At 38.2% G+C, this 23,906-nt stretch overlaps 2 protein-coding genes across 2 annotated transcripts; both read left to right on the forward strand.

Annotated features, from left to right (window-relative positions):
* Window positions 1-1,460: 1,460 nt before the first annotated feature.
* Window positions 1,461-14,933, forward strand: LOC122401144. The gene is made up of 4 exons (XM_043403103.1): window positions 1,461-1,574; window positions 12,521-12,675; window positions 14,658-14,765; window positions 14,828-14,933. Exons 1-4 carry the CDS (start codon window positions 1,461-1,463, stop codon window positions 14,931-14,933), a joined length of 483 nt encoding a protein of 160 aa, XP_043259038.1.
* A 3,857-nt stretch (window positions 14,934-18,790) lies between these two features.
* LOC122401201 lies at window positions 18,791-23,906 on the forward strand. Its single transcript, XM_043403183.1, has 4 exons — window positions 18,791-18,934; window positions 19,557-19,729; window positions 22,298-22,414; window positions 23,780-23,906. The coding sequence occupies exons 1-4, from the start codon at window positions 18,791-18,793 to the stop codon at window positions 23,904-23,906; spliced, it is 561 nt and encodes a 186-aa protein (XP_043259118.1).

Consider the following 23,906-nt stretch of genomic DNA (forward strand, 5'->3'; position numbering starts at 1 on the left):
TAGTCGCGTTTTTGGATTTATATTTCTGATAGGAATATATGTTTTTGTGACAAATAATTTCACGTATTGATTGAGAATAATCGAGAGGTAATAGTAATATATTACAATTAGGTTCGTGAGATTAATAGAATTCGACCTAACGCGATACTTCAACCTCGAGCGTAAGTATATTTCAATCTTATAACGATTAAACGAACGAGACCTCGTTATAATAGAACAGGCGTGCCAGGAACCTGAAGAATACCGACTATGTGGGATCTACATTTCAAATACTCAGAACTAACCAAATTTAATTCACAAACTTTCCAACTCCAATATGGAGCTAGCAAATATGTAATAGAATTCCTGCGTGTTCTGTCGCATTGGAACAAATTATATTAATCCTTTCACGCCAAACAATAGTACATGTGTATACTTGAAATCATAAAAGAAATTGCCTTGTGATTTAGTGATCATAATTTTTGAAAAGTGTTACTTTAATATTGACCAGAATTTCTGATCGCATAAATCAATTTATAAAGGCATTATTACCATGGAAAGTAAAGGGTACTTTAAAGTAAAAAATTTTGCAATGTATTATACAGGGTAAGATATTTTAAACATTATATTGAAATAACTCATTTACTTTTGATGATATAGAACAATACTTCGAATAAATCTTGCTTGATAATTCTTTTGCAAACAAGATTTTTTTAAAGCATATTCGTTTATCATACATGTACATGTAAACTACTCAGGTAGCTCTCTACTGTTTCCAGCAATTATGTTCATTATACAATTTTGATTTACTTGAAATTTCACTGTGTTAGCATTAAACAAACCTATGTACGTCCATAGGTGTGATTGCAACATCACGTGTGTGTAACAACGATGGTTGTCTATTTTATACCAGCATAAATGAACAAATTGAGAACTGTAGACCAGTGCCACGTTACACGCGGGAACACATTCCAAATATTCAGTGGGCCTACGTAATCAATTTATTACTAGAACCATGCACTTTATAAATCAAAATTACTACGAATGTGGTTTGATCTGTGGCGAATGGTTTCCAATTCGCTGGTGATAGCAAACGTGTCTCGTATATCCGTGCACCTATGTTACGTGTACGTACTTATGAAACTATCCAACGAGTCTAAAATAACGTAACCACGAGAATCGTTGAACGTTCCCATCGAGCTTGCGTGTACGATCGGTGCCCAATCATACTAGTCAGCGTGAAACAACGCTAACCGAGGAGGAAGATGAAGGCGTATGAAGTAGAGCGAAAAGTTGCCCAAATAGTGGGGCGTGAGCACCGTTATCAACGTCGAAAGGCAACGGTTGTGCCTCGAAAACCGACTCAATCGCATCGGACGAAGACATTTCGCGGTCGAAATCAGTTCTAGCGAGCTGCAGCAAATATCGCGTGTGGTGACGTTGCAGGGACATCTTGGCCCGGTGCCCAGAATTCGCTGATTATGCGACTGTTGTTCTGGAGCTTGCTATGTCTCGGCCTCGTTACCGCGGGGAAGCTCGTGACCGCTGCTAGAGCCACCAGATCGCTGGCGTTCCGAAAAGGCAGCTCCTTTTTCGTGAGTATCGAACCCTGCCAAGGGCTTTTGACCCGTTCTGAGATCAAATTACGTTGGGCGACCACCAGCGACTCGCTATAAGCGGAATTTCCATAGCGCGATACTTCTTCCTAATAGCGAATCATAAAATACTAGGTTGATTGTAAAGATTTCTACTACTAGCAACTATCTGTTTATCACTTAAATAGTAAAAATAAAACTTGCAAACGTCCAATTCTTCTCTCCATGTCGTGTGATTTCTAGGGAACAGAGGTCTTGCTCGTTATAATAGTATTTCAACTGTGATCTAATAATCTAATAAGAAATTCTAGGTTGATTGTAAAGATTTCTACTCCTAGCAACTACCTGCTTTTCACTTAAATGGTAAAAATAAAACTTGCAAACGTCCAATTCTTCTCTCCATGTCGTGTGATTTCTAGGGAACAGAGGTCTTGCTCGTTATAATAGTATTTCAACTGTGATCTAATAATCTAATAAGAAATACTAGGTTGATTGTAAAGATTTCTACTCCTAGCAACTACCTGCTTTTCACTTAAATGGTAAAAATAAAACTTGCAAACGTCCAATTCTTCTCTCCATGTCGTGTGATTTCTAGGGAACAGAGGTCTTGCTCGTTATAATAGTATTTCAACTGTGATCTAATAATCTAATAAGAAATACTAGGTTGATTGTAAAGATTTCTACTCCTAGCAACTACCTGCTTTTCACTTAAATGGTAAAAATAAAACTTGCAAACGTCCAATTCTTCTCTCCATGTCATGTGGTTTCTAGCGAATGCAGGTCTGGCTCCGTTAGAATAGTGATCTAATAGTCTAATAAGAAGCTTTTTAATTGTAAATCGCGAGTGGACGTGCCCGTGACGAATGGTGCAATTTACTTGGAATATTTACACTGTAATGTATTTGCCTAATCTATGCTTGAATTTGTAGACACGAACACCCTGTCCGCTTCCTTATAAACACTATTATCCGTGTCCTACGAACCTTGCATCATCCTAGTCTCTGCATCCTCCGTGTAACTTCCTAAATCTTGCTCTATTCTATCGTCACTCATACTATTTCTATATCCTTCGAAGCCATTATACAGAATAAACCACGTGAATTGACAGATTCAATTATTTTCGTAACTAATTGACGAATCAAAATTTCGTTCATCATGCATGACAGAATAATTAAAGGATTGGTAATGAGAATTTGAGAAGTCATCAAATTGTTTTCTATCATCTGAACAAAATTGCAAACTATATTCCATGGTGAACTCCTGCTTGGATACAACATTGGCATAGATAAATAATTGAATTTATTACTCTACGAAATTCTTCAGAATTTTGCCAACTTCCAATAACTGTGTTTTCAATTCGTTGTCTAAGCTTTCAGTACGAAATTCTCAATATAGAACTTTTAAGAGTTCGAGTTCAAATCTAATTTAATATCCAACCAAAATATTAGAAGTACAATTGTCAAAATCTCACAACGTACAAAGCATCTAAACAAAATAAATTCAAACTCTGGTTGTTCAGCTATTTCTCTCCTTTTTCTCAGCTTGACGCTCATCGACGTTTCCCATAAAATTCATTCGAATTCCGCCTGCAACTCGATTCTCCTTCAAACAGGAGCAACAAACGAGTCGTTTCGTGGATTCGCGACTCGACGACGAAGAAAATTCCCGTCCACGTCCGCGTCGAAATTAACTCGACGTTCGTCGTCGAAAGGCATATATCCTTTATGTCGACTCTGTTTACGAGCACGCGGCCGCGCCGTGAAAATTTATGCAACATAGAGTACTTACAGGAGACTGGGAGTAATGCAAACCGATCATTGGCTCGTATTTTCGCCTTAAAAGGCGCTTCTGGCACTCTGTAATGCACGATCGAGTCACCTCGTCGTATCTCGTGGCACTAACTCGAACCTAACGGGTTTTCCAATAATACCGATGGAACTTTGAATTTGAAATAAGACGAAAACCACGGAAGATTATCTGCTGCTCATTGTTTTATCTAAACGATCCTCAGACTGTATCTCTCAGGATGTTTGCCTCGAAATCGTCAACAGTTTGCGATTTATTAGAATAAAAAGTCTTAGTAACATCTTAGTGGCTACTTGACGTTCAATCTCAATAAAGCGATAGTTACACCATCTTACACAAACGAAACCCACGTAATTTTCTCCAAAGATAAAATCATCAAACGGTAATTCTTACCCGTAACAGTCACAGTCACATCTTTTTCGTTTCGAAAGAAGTAAGAGTCAATGACTGCATCAGTCAGAAGACCACACATTTTATGGACACGAGGATTAGCACCTCAATTTCGACAACTTTGCCCATCAACCATCCATCTTAAAGCGAGAAACTTAATTACTAAATATTCTCTTAGGGTGTCCCAAAAATCTGTTATTTTCGACGGGTTTGGAGCGAGACTTTTGGCCCAGCGTGCGTTGGTCGCGGAATTTTCGAGAAACCAGAGGAGTTTCGGCAACGTTCGGTAAACTGTTTACGATTTTCGGGGCCACGGGATGCGCCAGCTGGGGCCACCGACGCGATGGCGGTAGGCTGCACTTCCGTTCTCTCGTACGCGGGCCGGAAGAATTACGCGACTCGCGATGATCCAGTGCACTTACGAGCAAGTGCACCGACGAGTATCGACGATACGGCCGCCTGCATGCACGCTATGCGGCCCATCCTAATGTACGAGACAGCGACGGAATTTCAGATCAGCCCGGCAGAATCGATACGACCTGCTGGCTAGCGATATGCACCCTCGGAATAACGAAGGACGAAACGAAACTTGCGACCGACCGTCCCGTTATGCTTCACACGATAACATTTCGAAGGATAAAAAATCGTCCCAAAAACCCAGAGACCTTGTCTCTTCGAAAAATTTCAGACAGAGGTAAATTATAATCCGTTAGCTGGATAAGAACTCAAAGGGAAGAGGAGTGGAAAATATTTCGGGGAAACAAATATTAGAATATTGGATTTACGTCGATTAAGGGCATCTTCTGTAAAACGCGTTTTTTTATGTTCTATTTGGTATTTTTTTATAAAGAAACTATGCAAGTTCTTGAATCGGTGTTTTGAGTGTATATTTATTACTCTTTCGATAATATTCACAAATTTTTACAACGAGAAATAGTAAAAATTAGTGGCAGTACAAAAAAAAAAGTGTTCTAATGACTTTCATGATTCCAGCCGTTCTGTTTGTCTAAGTCAAAAGAATGAAAAAGATTCTTAATTAGGATACATTTTCTTATGGTACAAAAAGGACAGAAAAAAATTAATAATTAAAAAAAATGGCAGCATTATGACGTTGAAATATCGATTTTTTTCTTGTTGTTAACTTTAGCAGGGTAAAAAAAAAATACAAAGAAACATGTACTGAAGGTCAAGTGGATCTTGAGATACTATGGAAGCCAATTCAGAAAAGATTGTTTTGAGAAAAACGCATTTAAACAGAGATATGTTCATATTTATACCCATTAAAAAAATGCAAAAAAGAAAAATCGAATTTTTTGGCAGGTTACAGTAGAAGACCCTCTTAAGCTTAACATTTCTTAGTATTAAAACCATTCAAAGGAATATTAATTTTATTATTAGAATAAGAAGATTGCTTCTTTGAAATAACGATGAACTACCATAAGAGGAAGTATCAGTTTTCCTCCAAGAATTTTAACAATTTCAATAGATCGAATTATTATTGAAACATATATACACTTTTTAGATATTCAGCTGCAAAGTGCATTAACACTACCGGTAAGTTCATTCATTTGTGCTAAAAGAAAATCGAACAATAGATACGTGAAGAGATGTATTAGGTCGAGCCATAAGTTCATTCCGTTCGTTATTCTGAAATTGACGAGGATAAAATTTGTAATTTAATAGAAAACAAACAAAATTTGCAAGTTCAGAGGATTTCTGAAATTTTAAACATACTAATATCAACAATTCATAGAAATTTGAAACAAATATATATTCCGTCAAAGCTCGACTTTTGGAATCCATGCTGGCTTATGGAACAAAATTTTCTTAATTGTGCTTGAGCCTATTTCTATGAATATTTTTGTTAACATATAATAAAACCAAACCTTATAAGAAATTAAATAAAACAATCTCCAGGTTTATTAGTGAATAAACAATTTGAAAATATCAACGTTTTAATGAAAAGCGTTGAACTACATTTTAATAAAAAATCAAAGAAGTTTTCTGGCGAGGATACAATAGCTTTGCCAAAGGAAGAGATTTACTGTTTTTCATAAAATTCCATTATATATCTAAAATATTGCTTTAACTTATAGTATAAAACCCGACACGAACATATGGGACGATCCAATATAATGCAATGAAAATAAGTGTCTATTCATTCTCTTATAGAAAATTCGAGTAAATTTTTTACTAGTTTTATTAGAAATTACGAGTGGGTCATTTTGACTGCTTCGGTAGTTCTAGTGTTAATTTACGACACTTTAAACCCAGCCAAAGGTTAAACTCGTGAAGAAACAAAATGACGTTCGTACAAGCGAGTGGTTCTTTCAGAAAATTTGTTCGAAACAGGCGGTTTTAAACATACTTAACTCTGTCTCGATGCCCGTTATCCTTTAAGAAAATGCAAAAAAAAATTCGAATTTCTTGACAGTTTACAGTAGAAGACCCCCTTAAGCTCAACATTTCTTAGTATTAAAACCATTCGAAGGAATATTAATTTTATTATTAGAATAAGAAGATTGCTTCTTTGAAATAACGATGAACTACCATAAGAGGAAGTATCAGTTTTTCTCCAAGAATTTTAACAATTTCAATAGATCGAATTATTATTGAAACATATATAAACTTTTTAGATATTCAGCTGTAAAGTGCATTAACACTACCAGTAAGGTCATTCATTTGTGCCAAAGAAATTAGAACGATAGCTACGTGAAGAAACGTATAATTAATGGAAATATGTGTCTATTCTCTTTCTTATAGAAAATTACGGTAAATTGTCAGAAATTCAATCGACTAAATTTTTTACTAATTTTATTAGAAAATACGAATGGGTCATTTTGACTGCTTTGGTAGTTCTAGTGTTAATTTACGACACTTTAAACCCAGCCAAGGGTTAAACGTGCGAAGAAACAAAATGACGTTCGTAAAAGCGAGTGGTTCTTTCAGAAAATTCGTTCGAAACAGGCGGTTTTAAACGTACTTAACTCTGTCTCGGTGCCAGTTATCATCGCGTGTGATTTGTTTACCAAAGACGGTGTACAAATGATCCTCTTGCGGACGAATATGCGGACTCGCTAACGATGTTTGGAAAATTGACCAGTCGCCGGGCGAGTTTTCCTTGGTTTGAACCCGAACGCGACGTACGGACAAAGGATAGCCCGACTCTGCCGGACCCGGAATCCCCGAATTACCCTCTTAATTATTCCGCACACGACCGTGAAGGATTATTCAATTTACCCGCGCATAACCGGGGGAAACAGGTTTCGCGTCGTCCTTTGTCAAACATGCTGATACGAGTTCGGCCGAATGCATGTTCCCGTAAAGAGGATAATTCGTTCGACGCTAAAAGGAAGAAAGCAAGCGATCCCGTACCGCGTGCGGAATACAAAAACGATCGCGACGCGAGGGAATATAGAAAACAGACGAAAGATACGTTTCGCGTGACTTTAAGGGGCCATTGTACCTTGTAGGCACGAAAAATACATGCTTCTTTGTGATTTTTTTTGCGGGCTATTAAAGAGCGATTAATTCCGGGTTTTGTAGATACATTTATCATATACTTAGCTATATTTATCAATTTTTGCAACGCATAATATGTATTGATTACGCTGGTTTTGTTGATCAACAAACAACAGTTTTTACGAACTGCGCTCGACTGCGTATGTGATATCTTGCGAACAAGTATCCGAAATCCAAAAACCAACGATATTCTTAATACAGATGAGTGTGGTTATAGCATGAACTAGGATCTCTTCAAAAAAACAAAAAATAGCAAAATGGCAGCTATTTTACGAAAAGATACTGAATATTTTCATATATTCGGATGCTTTTTTGTTAATAAAAGAAAAAGTATTGCATATATCGCAATTATCCTAGTTCATGCTATAGGGAGACCAGTTCTAAAAATACTGTATAAATTTCATGTTGATATCTTGAATAGCTTTTTTGTTATCACATACGCAGTGCTGATAAATGTAGTTTCGAGAAAAACAGCTTTAAAGTTTCACGTCCAGTTGTTATACCTGCGCGTGGTACATTTCAGCAAGCTATAACTTCGTTAGTTTTCCGAATTTCAATTTAACATTTGGTAGATATTTTTTCGAGACTACATACTGAAAGATAATGCAAAAAAAATTCAATTTTTTTAATCCCACAAAGTAGAAAGGCGACTTAGTTTTACGTCCAGTTGTTATACCTGCGCGTGGTACATTTCAGCAAGCTATAACTTCGTTAGTTTTCCGAATTTCAATTTAATATTTGGTAGATATATTTTCGAGACTACATACTGAAAGAAAACACAACAAAAAAAAATTTGATTTTTTAAATCCCACAAGGTAGAAAGGCCTCTTAACCCAGACCTAACCCATAAAATTATTTAGAGACTGAAATTTGTCAAACAACGAATCATACAGCCTAATAAAATTTCGATCCCCCAGTTTGTGATCGTTTTTGGACAAAATAAATCTAAGCAAAGTAATTATCTGAAGACAACGCATTTTTATTATTTTCGAAAAATAACAATTGTGGTTTCGTCGAAGTATTACCGAGTGACTTAAATTAGGAATGAAATAGGATTCTTTGACGACCCCGTGACGTTGAAAGAACCAAAACCTTGGATTGTCGTCACAGTATCATGAGCGTTTAATGGAAATTATGGGATTGTGGCGCTACTGGCTGAAGTTAGGAACTCGATCGTGAGATTCGTAGGAGGACAGAAAAGGAAAAAGGAGGGGGCACGTTTCGTCCGGATCTGCTAGTGGACTCATCAGTAAAGGCTTTTCTAGCAAACCTTGCCTTAGACAAGTGAGATATTGGGAAGTCGGTCGAGGAATGTATACAGGGTGTTCGGCCACCTCTAGCAAAAATTTTAATGAGCGATAGTAGAGGCCAAAATAAGACAAAAATCAAGAATACCAATTTGTTGATGGAAGCTTCGTTAAAAAGTTATTAACGTTTAAAGTGCCGCCCTTACTGAATTTTTTTCTCGAAAATGCGCAAGATTTCGGGGGTATGTCTATTCACCAAAAATGACTGTAATTGAACCCTACAACCGAAAATAATTTTTCCACAACGATTTGCAATTTTTTAATTTTCTCGAATAATTTCACACCTTCTCTATTTTTTTTCTCGAAAGTGGGCAGGATTTCGTGGGTATGTCTAATGACAAAAACTGATTGTAATTGACCCCCGCAACCAAAAATAATTTTTCCACAACGATTTGCAATTTTTTTTCTCCGTTGAAAAATTTAGGCACCTAATTGGATTTTCAGTAAGGAATTTTTTTCTCGAAAGTGCGTACGATTTCGGAGGTATGTGTAATGATAAAAAATGATTGTAATTGATCCCCGCAACCGAAAATAATTTTTTTAGAACGATTTGAAAAATTTTTTTTCGCCGAAAAATTTCAGCACCTACTCGATTTTTTTTCTCGAAAGTAGATAGGATTTCGGAGGTATGTGTACTCACCAAAAATGATTGTAGTTGACCCCCGCAACCGAAAATAATTTTTCCAGAACGATTTGAAATTTTTGAATTTAATTGTTAATAACTTTTTAACGAAGCTTCCATCAACAAATTAGTATTTTTGATTTTTGTCTTATTTTGGCCTCTACTATCGCTCATTAAAATTTTTGCTAGAGGTGGCCGAACACCCTGTATATAGCAACCGAGGGGTCGGTCGAGCGCTTGTGAGAGCGCGATCCCTCTGGTGGCGAGCATGAAAGGCGACGTCACAGGATCCTTCAGTATGTGATCGTCTTTGGAACAAACAAATCTAACCAAATTTTGTATTTACTTGAAAACAAACGCATTTTTATTATTTTCGAAAAATTCCAATTGACAAAATAACAATTTTTTTAATCCCACAAAGTAGAAAGACCCCTTAAAAACGGGCCACGAAGGTTGAAATGAAGTGTATCGCGTCGAAACATCCTCGCGATATATCATCGTTTCTTTTTCGACAGTCCCGAATGCATTCATACATCCAGAGGGGGGGAGGGTATGCTAAGCGAAAAGGACGCAGCGCGATATTTTTATTATTCCCGGGATTCTGAATTGGAAATCCGTCCTGAAAGTTTTTGCGCCGTTCTTTCGACGCTGGCGAGGAATTAACCGAAAAATTCCAGACGCGTACCGAAAGAGAAATAATGCATTTTGAACGCGGCTACGCGAAAGATCCCGAAAAAATATCGTTTTCGTATTCCGCCTACCGAAACAGCTTTTCCCCCACGACGTGGTCGTTTCCTTTTGCATTTTCCCATCGTTTGTAATCTTAACGCGTTGTCGAGCAACTTTTCCAGAAACAAACGACCGCCGACGGTTATTTTTCATACGAGTCAACGCCGCCGCGCGTCCGAGTAAATATCAATAACCGTACAATATTTACGCGACACTTTATATACTCGTAAAGTAAACTAATAATTGTTTAAAGCATGACGGACTGTGCGGCGGTTGCGAGGGAAGACGGTAACTGTTATAAATACACTGCGTCTCGGTACGCTTTCTTTCATGGGAGCGGATTTTACATCGCGGGATTCAATTTAGGGGTATAACTTTATGTGTCGCTTGGGTAGTCGAACGAATCACTTGTACAGATTGCATCCTGAAAGTTTTCTCCACATAGTAAATAGATAAACTCTTCTCCCACAATTTTCCATTTGTTCATCGGAAATAGTTTTGTCTCGTGAAAATTCGTTAGAAATGTTTAAGGAAACCACTGTGACCACTGGAAATAAAAGCAATTTTCAAGAATTTTTTGGGGGGTGACTTTTAAAACTTTTTCTAATAAATGTTTGATATTTTCGAAAGTATATTTCTTGAACTGCTTCTTGTAAAAATTGTTTATGAAAATATCAATTATTATAGACATAATAAGAACCGACGTGAGAGGTCGATAAAAATTTCTTGGAAACGTGTAATTTTTCACTGAAAATTTTAAAACAAGAAATCATACAATTTTCTTACACTATAAGACAGTAGTAATAATTTATTATAAAATGGTGGAACTTTGAAGAAAAGATCTAAAAAATCTGTGAAAAAGTCCACATTTCTTTTAACACCACGTAGGAACTGACTATTCGATCGAAAATTCCGTACGCGCAACTGAAAAGAATAGTATTGGGAACCATCATACAAAATTTTGAGTAAATCGGATGAAAATTGACTGAGTTATTGGGACGCCCAATCTGAAAAAGTTGGTTTTTATGAAAATACTCTTCATTCACACCACTTAGACTAAATACTCTTGCTTCACATAGTTATCTCGATCCAAACACATCCCTTTCGTATAAAAATTTGACCACAACAGAAGTAATAAAAGAGTTTCTAACGACTGCCCTTAATTAAATAGCACTTAGTTTCAAATCTTTAGGCATACTATATTTTTTACGCCTACTAAAACTTCTGCAACTTTGTCATTTTTGCGAATTTTATTTTAACATTGTAGGGGACCATTATTAAAACTCCAAACAAACAAAAATTAAACAATGCTTGGGGTTTAAGAAAATTGCATGATTTCTTATTTCACAACTTGCAGTGAAAAATAACACGTCCGCTTGTTTCTAACAAATTTTTGGAGACCTCTCACGCTGGTCCCTATTATAACCATAATAATTAATATTTTAAAACGAAATTTTTGCAAGAAGTAGTTCAAGAAATGTGCTTTCAAAAATATTAAACGTTGATCAGAAAAAGTTTTCAAAATCAGCCCTAAAAAATTCTTGAAAATTGCCTTTATTTTCAGCCCTCACAGTGGTTTCACCCCTTAAGAAACGCTGCTCCAAAGGAACACGGAATATCGTAAGAATTATGCATATCCTGCAATAGCAGCCCCTTCAAAGGCCAAGCTTGTTTTCATTCCCGTTTCGGCCAAGAAACGCAAAGCTCGAAGAGGGATGCTTGTCTGATAAACGACTTGCCAGATCCAGGTGACACCCCAGTCTCGGTTTCCGCGCCCCTTACAGCCATACCTGGCCGATATACAGCTTGAATTCTCCGGAGCTGGTAACGCCTGCTCCGTCACATTGTTCCAGACCGTTTCTTGTTTCCATCAGGAGGAAGAAGACGGCGGAAACGATGGACGTCGATCGGATTCTGGGGCTCCGGGCGCCGTTGTCGATTCGAAATTGAAATTTTAGGTCGAGCTCTCGAGTCTCGGGCAGCTTACAGGGCGTGGTTATTCCTATACACGTCCCCGTTTTCAACCCCCCTATTTTATTTCGACGATTCGATATTGGAAACGATCCGTGGCCACGGCGGTTTTTGGGGGGAGGGAGGCCGTATCGAGAGGCTTCCAAGCGGCCAGTGTCTCTCTGTTCCCTTGTCGACGCATGAAACGTTCGACAGAAACGACTATAATAGGGATAAACGGTATAATTTCTTTCCTCTTCCGAAATTTAATATTTTCCTCGTAACAGAAATACAATTAAACGGAATAATTGTTACTTGGTTTTCAGATCTTCCAACTAGTAAAACGTTTGTTTTTGAATTTAATGTCACTAAATTAATCATTTTGAACCTAACCCCTCCACTTTAAAATATTGCTACTCAAAATAACTATTTTTTCTAATTCTGCTTTCTATTGTTATCAAAATGGTAGAACGTCTCCTATAATAGATTCTTGAATTTAACCCCGTCGGAGCAAACGTCAGTAAATAGCCCCAATGATTTTGTAACCGGTCTCGAAATCGATTGTAATTGTTCCCTCGCGAACTTTGGAGCAACTATTAACGGAAAGTTCGGGGTTCCAGTACAGGGTGAATTTCAAGATCACTTTGTTCCCGGAGACGCCGATCTTCGCCCAGGCTGCGGGTTTCAAGATGGCGTTCGAGCTGCCGACGGGGGCCGTTCGTACGACCAGGTCCATCGTGGACGTTCACGAAGCTGCGGAGCTCGTGTACGAAAGGTAATAAATAGTTTAATAGACCGTGAATAATGCAGGGGATGGGCAGCGGGCTGTGGCCGCCGACATGGAAGCCGCGGTGCCTGGGAAATTGCCGTGAACCGCTGGCGATCCCAACCGATGCAGAAAGTGGTCGGTCGAAAAAGCCGTCGGATGGATTTCTGGCCGCCTGGCAGACGGTTTCCGGCGTCGACTACCGATCGGCCAATGGTGCAGCACCGGTGGCTTCCGCAGTCTAGCCTCCGATTTCTTTCTCTTTCTCTTATTTCCAACCCCTCCTCGCCAATCCTACGTTTCACCAACGCCAGATGCACATCCGATGGGCTTCCTTTGGGATTGATCTCAATTTGAAATCAAAACATAGCCTGGCACGAGCTTCGTGCAACGTCTTATTTAAATTTGACAGATATCCAATTCCAAATTATAATATTCCTTCTTCCATCTTCTATTCTATCGCTCGAGTTTCGTAAACGATATTTGTTTATTATACGGGGTAGAAACCCACTTGTATACGAGAGACATAATGATATTTTTACACTTAATGCAGAGAAGAGTGCTTATAGATAAACATAGGTACAACGTCTTATTTTTTGACAGATATTCAATTCCAAATTGTAATATTCCTTCTTCGATCTTCTATTCTATCGCTCTAGTTTCATAAATGATAACTATTTACTATACGGTGTAAAAACCCACTTGTGTGCAAGAATAGTATCGATACCGAGAATTATAGTGTCAGTTACCCTAATATTGAATACTTGTTTTTATACACATGTTTCACTTGCAGAATTTTTATAAAAACTTAAATATTATGAATTTACAGATATGCTCTTTTCACTGGTAATAGTCAAATTTCAAATATAATAATAGTCTAAGTAACGTTTACTTTTTTTACCGAGTTCCTCATTTTCCATATTAGACTCATAGAGCTCGTAATATGGAATAGCATAATACATCGAATTTACTCGTTTAGAGAAGGAAAGTATGATATAAGGAAATAAGTAATGCACGATTCATAATTCTTAGGTCAAAGATCACCTTGCAAAAACTCAGACTGCGAAATTTTCTTCAATATCCTCTTGCACGCTAGTTGTAACAAATGATAATTGTAAACGAATCAAAATCACGATACTGTAACATTACGGTGTTCTAAATTAGAACGTATTCCACATTAGGACACCCTAATTAATTATAAATTGTGAACCTGATTTTTGAATGAAAGAACAAAAGATTCAAACCTTGTTATGTATTCATTAAATTATCCCTTTATTAATTTTTGAAAATCTAAATGAAAAGAAATTAAAATATCGTAAAAGCTTTCTGCGCTTCGCGAATTCAGCAACATGAATAATGGCACGAATCACTAAACATCAAGTGCTTTCTTTGCGATTCCTTCTCGTATACAAGGAATAAACGTAAGGATATAAATTACTAAAGAAAAGCAAGGAAAAAGAAAATGATATCATTCAAAGAAGATTTCCTTGATCTCTATGCGCGAAATGATGCTGCAGAATCCTCTTTTTCGTCGATCTTTGTGCTTTCGAAAGGCAATCCAAATGCATGTAACCTGCGAACTTTTCATCATGGATTTTCGCTTTGCCAGACCTCGAGGCGATTCTTAAATTTTCTTTTAACTCTCGTACACGTATACAATTAACTTAAATTCTTACATTTATTCTTTATAGACGCGAAATCAATTGGGAAACTCGTCTTTTTTAAATTACATGCGTTATCTATCTAATCAATGGGTAATAAAACCTATAATTAGGAGATATAAAACATTGAGAAAAATTCATATAAACATCTTAAACCCTATTTAAACTAATATTCGCTTCTATTAACGTGACCATTATTTTTTCTCACACACACGCGTAGTCTACACTGTGTTTTATGGATTCATAGCAAAATCTGAATATCGTATTTAACAGTAAATTTCATTTCGATGAACTCTAGTGGGTCTGCTTCATATTTGAAAAACATTTCAGCCACGGATTCGATGGTAGATCCTGTTTAATAAAGAACTTGTGCCAAGCCATGCAGTACACGAGCCAGAGGGACGGAGTCATAGCGAAGATATTAAGGATACTCGTCGGGTGAGGAGCACGAATATTAATATTAATCGCATGAGCGTCTCGTTAACCATCGCTAATTTCAGATCGTACGCGAATAATAGCAGCACGTCCGAGGACCCGCTGTACTGCGATGATCACGCCAAGAATTGCCCTCTCCAGTTAATCGGAATTGATAGTCTCATAGACTAGTAAACCAAAGAAACCTTAACGACATGGAATAAAAGTGAACCAACATGCTTGTTTCTTCATACGAAGATACGCAAATTAATTTAAATGTACATACGTGAAGAGATATTAACGATAGATTTACGGACATTGTCATTTTGGCAGGTTTCAGATATCGAAGAACTTATAAATATTATTTGTTAGCAATTTATGTTGAATTTGACTAACACGGCGACACGAATATATGTCCTAATTAAAATAAAAAAAAACGTATTTTAATGTAACCATGACGATTTGAATTGTCATTTCGGCAGGTATATAAATATTATTTGTTACACGAATATATGTCCCAATTAAAATAAAAACCTGTATTTTAATGTAACCATGACGATGGACGGTAAAATATTTCACAATTATTTATAAGTAAATTGAACGAAACATGTGCAATTTGAAATAAAAATTACAATAAAAGCAAGTGTTGCAGACATCTTCTCAATAAATGTATCATTTCGCCTATTTTCACGAAACTCATTATCCTCCTTTCTCGTGCTGAAAAACGTATTATGATATATTGCAAATCATGGTAAACTTTACATCCAGGAAACTGAAAATTGGCCGCCGGGCAAAAATCTGTTTAATATGCCGACCGTAAAGAAATCAATCCTCTTGTCCATTTCAATTGCTCGTTCGCGATTCTCGATTGCAAAAAAAACGCGACGATCCTTTATCGTCCAGGAATTTAATCGTCCAATTTTTCGCTGCACAAACGACGCGACCGGCGGTCGTCTCGTTTCCCCGTGATGTCCAAACCGGAAATGCTCCGTGCAGCCGCGTATTATCCCGTTGGATTTTCCACGGACGACGACACCCCCAGTCACATTCCGCGACAGAGCGGTTATAATTGCATCCACGGCGGCAACGCGTTAACGAAAAGCATTAATTTAGAATGTTCCGCGGTTTTCTTCCCAGACACTGTACAGAAGGGGCAGGTGGGCGAACGCCCACGCAACTCCCATATGCAATTAACAGACGCTCGTTCCGCCGCTATGGGCTGCGAAATGAGGAAATAAGTGTCGTCCGTTGAAAAAAATGATCCCTCCCTTCCTCTCTCTCCTTCGACCCTTTCGTGACTCTGTCTTCCCTCAAACTGGTTTTTTTCCCCAAAACGTTCCACCGACGAAGACAGTACAAATTAATGTAAGCGAGCGTTTAAAAATACAATGAGCAAAATGTTGAGCTTTGTTTCTCCGATACGAGTTTCGCTGTTCATTTAGTTTTTAACCCTTGAATGCCACGGTACAGTACTCTGGACTACAGTGTATTTTCTCGTGTTTATATATTTCGTAAAGGGTCACGTTTGATGAAAATAAATTCACAAGTGGATCTCGTCAAACTTAAACGCGAGACGAGCGTGCTTCCAAGAAAGTGTTTTATTCCTTTTAAATTAATTCTGTTTCACTCGTTTGTGAACCCTGGTCGAAAGCTGAACGATAAGAATCAAGTTTGCAGCGACTGCAATTAATTTTTATCATTTTCCTCGCGCCAGTAATTATTCGAATGGTTACCGCGAGCCTTTATGTTTATGTATGAGAATTGCCATAAGATATTTACATTTTTTAACCTATCTGTTCGCACCAAGACCGGGGTATACTCGCAGGACCGAAGACAGTTTATTGAACTCGAGAGAGTTTAATGGCGCGCACCAATCAGCAGCCCTTAATTGCCGACGAAGACGGAAATTATCGAACGATTTGACCCCCGCTGACAATTCTTTCGCAGTTCGTTAAGTTAATGAACAATTCACGGTTCAACAAATAGTCTTCCATGAAAGGTTTTGGACGCCATTACATCGTATTATTATTTTCCACATGTTCTTTCTTTAAAATTTACGGTTGCAAATGAGTGTAACTTCATGGACAAATGTGTACGTGATTATTCTGTTTGTCTGAATTATGCTATGAATTAATTTTTACCTGTTATTTAAAAAATTGTTTGCTTCTACTTGCTTCTGATCGAATAACGTGTTTCATAAATTTGTGGAAAAAATTCCGAGAAGGCCTCGCGATCTAGTTGAAAACGTTATAAATTTAGTGTATGCTCGATAATTACAAACGTAAATGATGTGTTTCATTTTAGAACGAGCATCCCATTGCCATGTATGTATTTCTAAGTATGTTTTGTTAGTTAATCCGAGTGTTAAAACCATATATCCACACTAGTTTCTGCTACACATATTATGCGTTCTATAAACATACTATATTGTTCAAATTGTTCCATGTTTTCTTAGGACTGGCCCGCCCAACGGTGGACGTAGATTTACATCGCCTTCTGTGCTTTTACCGCTACCATTTTGTTTGCTTTGTAGTTGGGATCTATTTTCTTTCTGGGAACCATTCTTTTTCAGAACTCAAATTCACTTTAAATTTAAAAAACTATATCCCTTTTCTCGAGGTAAAACTCATTCTTTTAATTCATCCCATAAAGAGGGTATTAAAAAAACATAATTATCAATCTAAGGAATCATGTAATAGTTTCTTCCTTTGTCTCAATTGTATAGCATATAACAAAATCCATATTTATTAGCTTATACTAATAAAATCGTAAAGACACAAAACTGTTTGCAATTTATTTATCAAGAAAGAATTTTTGATCAACCTCATGTAGATATGAAAATCATTAAAACGTGCCTGAATTAAAGTTGAAAACCTTCTAACAATTTACATAACTTCGATTACGATACCGCCTGCTCTTTTGTTCGCTAAAATCGTTAAGTATTGCGGTATGGCGGCGCATGCAAACGTATAATTCCTCGAGGAACCTTGGCTAATCACCAAAGTGGGCGTCCACGGAAGCAGAGAAGCGAAAGACTCGGTCAGTTCTGCGGCATTGAGAATCATTTCAACGGAAAACTCGACCGATTTTGGGACATTGGGGCTCGTTTCCAAGAAGCAAGTCGCCGGTATGCAAATCGTCTTGCAATCGCTCGATCTTTCGAGTTTCGTACCGTCGCGTTCGCCAAAGAACACAGACGAGACGAAAGTTCCAAGACTGCAGTTATGCAAGAGAATGCAACTCGCCCCTACTCCCGACAAAACTATCTCCTTGTAGTAGAAACCACATTAGAGCAGTTGAAGTTCATCGATTCCCTAATATCGTATTCACTAATAAAATGCATGTCTCTTTACTTAAACGCTCCGTCATTTTTTCAATACGCGATTTGTATCGATTCGATTCTTTTATTTACCTTTTTTCTCAATTTTCTTATATCTTTTATATCTTATTATTAAAGCACTCTAAGTTCATCGATTTTCTAATATCGTATTCACTAATAAAATGCATGACTCTTTTCCTATACTTAAACACTCTATCATTTCTTCAATACGCGATTTGTATCGATTCGATTCCTTTCTTTACTTTTTCTTCCAATGTACTTATTTCTTATATTTGTTTTTTCTCTCTTTAATTCGTTCTCTGGCGCCTGTTATTCTCCGGTGTCGAAGGGTCTGCCTCACAAATAAATGAAAATGGTCCAGAATTTTGTCCGAGTCATAATGCTCGTTAGTTCCACAGTGGGATTGGGCAGCTCGAAGGCGTTTCGTTTGCTGGACGAATTGTCGAGATGTCGTCCGGCTTATTAGACCCGTGGAAAAACACGGGCATACTCGTTCCCGTTATCCCGTCCGCGGAACTATACTTCGTTCATTCGGGCGGTGCCGGTGCTTTAGTATAGAAAACGCATTCTAGCGGCGTTGAAATCACGCTCGATACGCGATTCTTGTTTCGAAGTTCGGCGCGGGAGAAACTTTGGAAGACACTTTCTCCTTCGACGCGTCTGCGGAACGCATGAACGCGAAAAGTAGTCCCGGGACCGCGTCGAAGGTATGCCGAGCGTCCGACTTCTCTCCTTCGTCCTCGCGTGCCTCGATTTCCTGATGATCTGCGCGACACAGAGCCCGATAGACGCGCCGAGGACGCTCTCGAGACCCAAGAGGTACTTGATTTTTCCGGAAGGCAGCAACGTGCAGGTAAAACCATGGGGAAATTCGCTTTCCTGTCAGTGATTTTCCTTGTCTCCCACGGAGAACGCGTTACATCACTCCACAGCCCGAACAATCCCAAGATTTATGAAGCTTTTCGCGGGAAAATATGCCGGAATGAAATTTTCTTTCAATATTTAAACCCTTTGTGACACGAGACATCTTTTACGTATCACGTCAGAAAATATTATTTTCTAATTCAGAGTTAAAACATTTTTCGTTATAAATTCACAGCTCCATGATTTTGTCGGTTTTAGAATTTTCCAATTCCTCCTAAATCTTGTTCACAAATTGGAAACGCGTTTTCGATACAGCACTGGGATATTATATACTCGTTCATTATTTGTTTCGATCACGTAAAAAAATTTGTACATCATTTTCGCGAATACATCCCTTAGCACGAATTGTTTCAATATTTTTCTCCGGAGAAATCGCCAAAACGTTGCTCCAATTTGTTCGCCCGAAACACACAGGGAAGCAGCCTAAATACGCGGGGTCCGTTTCGTTCGTGCATGGTTTCTCTACTGCGTTCGAATTGATTGAAATTCGGTCAACATTGTTCGAGCAGCGATCGCGGGAATATGTATCGATTGTTTTCTGTCTTTGTCAGCTGGTGTTTTGCCTGACGATTGGAACGTACGCCACAGAGAATGACGTGGTGATGGGCATGACGGTGGCCCTGGCCTGGGAATTGCCGAGCAAAGTCGACGACAAAATATCGAAACTCCTCGATCGTAAGAGCAGGAGCATCGTCTTCCCGAAAATAGAAGCTCTACTCCAGTCGTAAGTGAATCAGCTTCCCCGTAAATTCTTCGAATCTCTTTCTTCGTTCGAAAGACTTTATTGTTATCTTCGTACCGTGGGTTCGGATCCGGTCAAAATCTGATCTCTTTAATTTGTTTATTTTGCCGAGGGATCCTTTGGCGCATGTACACTTTCGTCTAAAAGTCACAGGACACTTAACAAACGTGGAATAAAAATGATTAACACTGGTGAAGCGATGTAAATTGTAAAACGAAACTAAATTTTATTTATTTACATTATAAAAGAAATGTAACTCGTGTTAGTAAACAATTGGAGGCTTTCGTTTTGTGAGTGCATCAGCCTCCTTTGAAAACGATCCTTCAAATTAACGTTGAAATTCTGTCTATAATACTGTTTTAGTAATTTTTCATTTCTGAAATATTTTTCACGAGACCCTATTCGACTTTAAACGCGTTCGATCTTATACATTGAATATTTATTTTGACTCTATTTGAAGGTTATAAAATTTATAGTAATTTAAATAAATGTAACAAAAATGTGCAAAATGCTTAAGTCACAGGACACTTAATAAATGTGGAATAAAAACGATTAACACTAACGAAACGATGTAAATTGTAAAACGAAACTAACATTTATTCATTTACATTATAAAGAAAAACTCGTGTTATATGTTGTGGATTTTACTTAAATGTTTGCAAACAATTGGAGGCTCTCGTTTTATGAGTGCATCAGCCGCCTTTGAAAACGATCCTTCAAATTAACGTTGAAATTCTGTCTATAATTCTGTTTTAGTAATTTTTCATTTCTGCAATATTTTCCACGAGACCCTATTCGACTTTTAACACGTTCAATCTTGCACATTGCATATTTATTTCGATTCTATAAAATTTATATCAATTTAAAATAAATAAAAGTAACAAAGAATGAGCAAAATGCCCAGTGACTTGTGGACGTCAGTGTAACAAATAACTAATAACTCTATTAATATTCTGAATATATAAACTCTATGCGTATTTCATTATTTTCTACAGTAATGGTGCTTGTTTTGCACGATAATCGTTATTCCGGTAGTAGTAAATTTTATGCTATTCAAGATTAGCGACCACTGTTACAAAACGATCAAACGAAATACCGAACGGAATGTAATACCAGCGTCCCGTTTTCTCGGTCCTTCGCTTAATCGTGGCACAAATTACGTAGGAAATAGAGTGTCAAACCGCAAAGAAGACGCAAGAATTTCAATTCATTTCCCTCCCATCCTTCCGTTCCCCTCTGCTTTTTGTTTTCGCCCCGCGAAAGCTCGCTTTCATACGGTCCCGAAGCGCGCGGTGTAACATGCAAATGGACCCTTTTTTACCCCGCTGGCACATGCAAATGGGCGACAGACGCAGGAATTTTCATGCGAAACGTGTGAGAATAACGAAACAGGAAGACCGCCGAGTTCGATTCCGCCACATTATACAGGGTGATCCTAGACTGTCAAAAAAGTCTCACCGGAACGTGACGAGAAAACAACTTTATCATACACTGTTACCTCATCGAGTACCGTTTCATATTTAATATTTAAGGACAAACGTTACCGTACATAAAACTGCAGATTTATGGTTTTAACATGGATGAAATATTCATTATTCATGATTAGTCAACCGTCAAATTATTAAACTTCTATCGAACATTTATGGACGATAAAATATTCCTCGTAAAAAATTATCTCCAGAATTCAATGACCTGTTTTCTCTCGAGTCACCCTATGCACCGTGTTCCTTTTCTTCCAAAGGACCTACCCCGCGCTATTTGTATTTACATCACGATCCGAGGTATATATTAGACGTCCAGCCGCATGGGATATTAAATAGAGACACGGTTAATACTCTGAATAATTTAAAAGGGAGCATAGTTTTTATTTAAAAACTTCAACGTGTAGAAAGGAACAAAAGTGTCGGGGAATAATTTAGTTTGACGCGAGCCTACGTTTCAAAACATTTAATATTTTTCTTCGGCAAAAATACACGTTTTCTCGAAACGCGTATGAATAAATACGCGAGGTTCGAATTATAAATTGTATTTCGATAAAAAATTGCGGAAAGAAATGCACTTGTCCAGAGTCCCGGAGCACGAAAACCCCTTTAAAAGGTCCTCAAGAAATTCCACGGGTCTGAGTACTCGCGTTGCAAAAGGCTGTCTCCGGTTGGTGACACTTCGCACCAAGATTTTTGTGAGTAATTATCGGTTGGCTGGGAATTTAATTAACAATCCACGCGTGACCAGACGACGCGATTGGCATTCTTTGGCGCGTTTGCTCAAGAATCCTGGCAGACACTCGTGTCACTCTATTCTGCACACCGGAAACGTCGATCACGTCCGTCGCCTCCGACGACCCTCGAATCTCTCTTGTTCCTTTACGAAAGTTTCCGGCCCGGAAGCAGCCGACGAACAACATGTTCCACGCGTCATCCGACGCCACGAGTGGATCGTTTTATTGTTTACGCGCGTCGAAAATAATCCTCGAGTTGCATTTGATTTTCGAAACGTTCTAGCGAAAGAGGCAACGTAAATTATTGCTTCAAATGAAATTTTAATCGACAGGACGGGCCTCGATGGCAGAGCCTGCGTGATGAGGGCACTCTGCGAAGCTGGGCAAAGAGATCCTGCGGATCTTGGCAAAGGAACCCTCGTCCAGGAGCTGTTGCACGCCATCTTCACGTGAGTATTCCCTTCAATACCAACTCTTCAAGAACTTGGCGACCACTCGGGTCTTGTTGGCCGACGAAAAAGTTTCGATTGGAGGCGAAACTTCCGCGATAGGTAAACAGATAGATAAACCTTGGTCAGGGACAAATAACGTCCCTTAAGAGGTACATTTAGTTCGAAGCCTTCAAAATTGGATATTTGAACATTTTTTCTGAAGATATTAATCAACCAGTTTCAGAAACCACGAATCTGTAGGTGAACGTACTCGAATAAAAAGATAACCTAAGTTACGAAGGGTGACCTTGAACAGCCGATGCTACATGCCGCAAACAGTACATGTATGAGTGACAAGTGATATCCCATGCTATAGCAGGCTCCATTAATTATTTCGAGTAATTAGTCAATGAGAGCAACTGTGAAACTAAAACGTATGGCTGACCAACGTGTAATCAATTACAGGAGTTAATCAATTGAAACGATTAAATTACGAGTGGCAGACTCGTGTAACCATCAGCTGGTTAACCCAATCGAGTTGCCTTGAACGAATCATTCAAGCCACAGCTATGCCAAATCAGTTGTTTATCGATGCAATTAATTCTTAAATACTACGAAACGTTGACAGATTGAGAGTTCGTCGGCCCACGTGTCGGAATAACTTTCGAAACATCACAAAAGCATAGTTCTTAGAAACGACAGTAGACTATCTATTGTTATAGAAATTCCCTCGACTCTGGATATTCTAGTTGCATTCGTGATTTCAAGCGTTAACAGTCAACGTGTGTGCAAAACTCTCGAAGAAAATGAGTCCCAGCTTCGTAAAAGAAGCGAAGAACCCTTTAACTACCGACTTCCTCTGTTTAACTTCCTACGAATTACTTTCTCGCTCTCTTCGCCTCCAGAAAATCAATAGAAACGAAGTAAAAAGCAACAGAAGCACCACTTCCGCAAACAATTCACCTAAAACCTTGCTAGATGCTACGATGTGGTCAACACCTTAGGTTCTCTACAATATAAGAACTTCGAATTCCATGAAACGTTAAAGCAAGCATAAATAGACTAACTGAAGTATTTCTTGATCCTTTAATAATGAACAAATCTCAGACGTCATCCAATCTGTTTTGTATGCATTGACGAATTAATTGTTCTCTCCATGGACGATACATTTCTTACTTGATCCTTCAACAATCAAAAAAAATCTCACACGCCATCCGATTTTTGTTTTTATGCGTTGGCCAATTAGTCGTCCTCTCCGTTTTGGAGGAAACGACACTCCGATTTGTCCTTTAAAACTGAAAGCCCGGAACCTGAAACCATAATCTGTCGGGGCAGCTGAATTGGTCGAACACGAGTGCCCTGAATCCCGTTTTCCTGTTGCAGACTGCCCAAGGACGGGCGATTCGAGCGGTCGGAGGATCGAGGTTACGAGCACGCTCACAGAACCACCGAAAACTGCTCGCAGCTCTATCCGACCTGCCAGCACTCCATTTATGAGGTAGACTTCTGA

This window comes from Colletes gigas, unplaced genomic scaffold, assembly GCF_013123115.1.
Source record: "Colletes gigas isolate AHSC1104 unplaced genomic scaffold, ASM1312311v1 Colletes_gigas_Sc00022, whole genome shotgun sequence".
In the NCBI taxonomy this organism is placed as follows: domain Eukaryota; kingdom Metazoa; phylum Arthropoda; class Insecta; order Hymenoptera; family Colletidae; genus Colletes; species Colletes gigas.

Coding starts and splice junctions, on each gene's coding strand:
- LOC122401201 (XM_043403183.1), top strand. CDS start 18,791: ATGCCGAGCGTCCGACTTCTCTCCTTCGTCCTCGCGTGCCTCGATTTC. Junction 19,730..22,297: donor ATAGAAGCTCTACTCCAGTC/GTAAGTGAATCA, acceptor TTTAATCGACAG/GACGGGCCTCGATGGCAGAG. Junction 22,415..23,779: donor CTGTTGCACGCCATCTTCAC/GTGAGTATTCCC, acceptor TTCCTGTTGCAG/ACTGCCCAAGGACGGGCGAT.
- LOC122401144 (XM_043403103.1), top strand. CDS start 1,461: ATGCGACTGTTGTTCTGGAGCTTGCTATGTCTCGGCCTCGTTACCGCG. Junction 12,676..14,657: donor GCGGAGCTCGTGTACGAAAG/GTAATAAATAGT, acceptor AAAACATTTCAG/CCACGGATTCGATGGTAGAT. Junction 14,766..14,827: donor ATATTAAGGATACTCGTCGG/GTGAGGAGCACG, acceptor CGCTAATTTCAG/ATCGTACGCGAATAATAGCA.